A 2,503-nucleotide genomic window follows, 5' to 3' on the forward strand; every position below is an offset into this window, starting at 1 on the left:
GGTTGCAATGCGTATTCCATCCAATTCAATGAGTTAAGGAAAATCTGATGGTTAATTTGTGCTATCACAGTTAACTTGGGGTGTTGTCATTCATAGTCTAAAGGAATAATAATTGGAAATTCGTTTGTATGCATATGTCATGTGTGGAGAAGGACCCTCTAACTAGCCTTTCACCCTTTTTAATTCACCAAATTCGTTTTTATAAAGTGTTTTATGCAAAGTTTCTATTTTAAGTTTTAAATTCGTCAAATACAATTCCCCTTCCATTGAGTATTGTTATTTGAGTCAAAATCTGTTTTCTTTTAGTCACTTGAGTCAAGTTAAGTCTTATTTTTGTAAAAATCACTTGTTAGGTCTAGAATTGAGTCTTTTTTATTGTTTGTTGCTGTTTTGAGTGTTTTGAGTCAGTTTTGAGTCTAATTTAGTGTTTTTAAGTCTTATTTGTGTTGATTAGCATCCCTAGTTAATCCCCGGTCTAGAACAATCCCTACTTACATATATGCTACAATTGTTAACATTAGGGTTTAATTTGTGTGTCAAGTTAATTTTCACATCAGCCTACTCGGTTGATTTTGTACGAACCTTCCCAGATGGGAGCCATCTTTTTGGAGCCTTCTCGTCGGGTGGTGATGAAGGCTTTTCTTAGGACTAAGTCTCTTGGCTGGAACCACTGGATTTTTGCCATCTTGTTGTAGCTGGAGATGAGCTGCTGCTAATAGGCTGCAATCTGGGTGATAACTTTCTCGCGCTCTTCCTCTACCAGGTCTATGTTGGTGGCTATCTACTTTCTGTTCTGCTCAAAATTCAGCAGTACAATGCTGATGCTTGGCACCATGACATTGGGAGGAATGATTGCCTCAGGACCATACGCCAGGGAGAATGAAGTTTCGCCTGTTACTCGTCTTTTGGTGGTGCGATATGCCCATAAAACACCGGGGAGTTCGTCTGGCCTCTTGCCCTTCTTATTTGAGAGGGTCTTCTTAAGGCCGTCGAGGATGGTCTTGTTGGACGCCTCGGCCTGCTGGTTACCTTGCGAATACCAGGGCGTGGACATGTGCTGCTTAATGCCATAGTTTTCGAAGAACTTTGCCAAGTCTTTGCCCATGAACTGTGGACCATTATCGGTGACAATGGAGTGTGGGATGCCGAAGCGGCAGATGATGTTCTTCCATATGAAGCGCTCTATGTCCTTCTGGGTGGTTATACTCATGGGTTCGGCTTTGACCCATTTTGTGAAGTAGTTGGTCGCTACGATCATCATGCCTCTACCCTCAGTAGCAAGCGGCATTGGTCCTACCAGGTTAATCGCCCACTCCATGAATGGCTAAGGGCTCGTCTGCAGGTGGAGTTTGCTAGTAGGTAGTGCGGCACGGGCTTGAAGCGTTGGTAGTTGTTGCACCTTTGTACATATTCCTTGGCATCTTGATGCATGGTTAGCCAATAATAGCCAGCGTTAAGAGCTTTTTGAGCTAGGGAACGGCCTCCAGAGTGGTTTCCACAGACGCCTTTGTGGATTAAGCTAAAAATCTTCAAGTCGTTGGGAGACGATAATCAGCGAAGATGTGGTCTTGAAAATGATCTTCGTACGAGCATGTCGTTCCAAATGTAGTAGCATGCTGCTTTCATCTGGAGCTTCCTGGACTCCAGTCTGCTTGCGGGGAATGTTCCATTGATTATGTAGTTGATGATGAGATCTTGCTAACTAGAGGTTGTGCTAAATTGTGCCACCTCCATTGCTAGTTCCCCATCTCTACTTAGCTTTTCCAAGTACTCGACCGAGATGGAGCGCCTGAGTTGACAGTCTAGCACAGAGCCTCGGCTTACTAGTGCGCTTGAGAGAGTAAAGTGTTTAGGGCTTCTTTAGGGTTGCAAAAGCCCTGAAAATTTGGTCAAATATGGGGTATTTATAGAGATAGGGCCAACCATAGTGTTTAATGGAGAGATATTCTCTAAATATTCCCAAGATATTAAATAGGAAATAATTTCTTGAGATAATGGTGTAATTATCCCTAATTGATTTAAATTAGGATTACTTACTTGATTGGAACCAATCATCAATTGGGAATGTATTAAAGATAGGATTTGGGTAATTAATCCTTATCTTTAATTCCTTGCCAATGGGTGTGAGACCTCCAAGGGTGTGAGTTGCGCGTGGGAACATCTAGGAAGCCTGCCCATTTATTGAGGGCAATCTTGCCTTTTTTGAATAAAATTCCACGTGTCACCTCTAGAATTTTTGGGATTATTTTAGGCTCCACATTGGGGTCCTTATGGGTCATTATAATTTTAAGAGAAATATGAGAGAGCAAAGGAGAGCTTGAGTGTTGGGCGTTGGGTTCCTCCGGGGTTTCTACAAATTTTGGGATGAAGGAAGTGAGGATTTTGAGAGTGGGATTTGGGAAGCAAATGGTATTTGTGATGTGATAGAAACTAACACACATATTAAACCCTTTTTAGACAATTGTAGTATACTTAAGTAGGGATCGTTCTAGGTCGGGGATAA

General features: G+C 42.0%; 1 protein-coding gene across 1 annotated transcript; it reads right to left on the reverse strand.

Moving 5' to 3' along the window:
- Positions 1 to 781: 781 nt before the first annotated feature.
- Positions 782 to 1,288, reverse strand: LOC148691667 (uncharacterized). The gene has a single exon (XM_088683380.1). The coding sequence runs from the start codon at positions 1,286 to 1,288 to the stop codon at positions 782 to 784; it is 507 nt and encodes a 168-aa protein (XP_088539506.1).
- Between the last annotated feature and the right edge of the window lie 1,215 nt (positions 1,289 to 2,503).

Source organism: Pyrus communis, chromosome 13, assembly GCF_041283825.1.
Source record: "Pyrus communis isolate YQ-2024b chromosome 13, ASM4128382v1, whole genome shotgun sequence".
Taxonomy (NCBI): Eukaryota; Viridiplantae; Streptophyta; class Magnoliopsida; order Rosales; family Rosaceae; genus Pyrus; species Pyrus communis.

Bases quoted from the DNA above. Each gene is read 5' to 3' on its own strand.
- LOC148691667 (XM_088683380.1), bottom strand. From the start codon at position 1,288: ATGCCGCTTGCTACTGAGGGTAGAGGCATGATGATCGTAGCGACCAAC.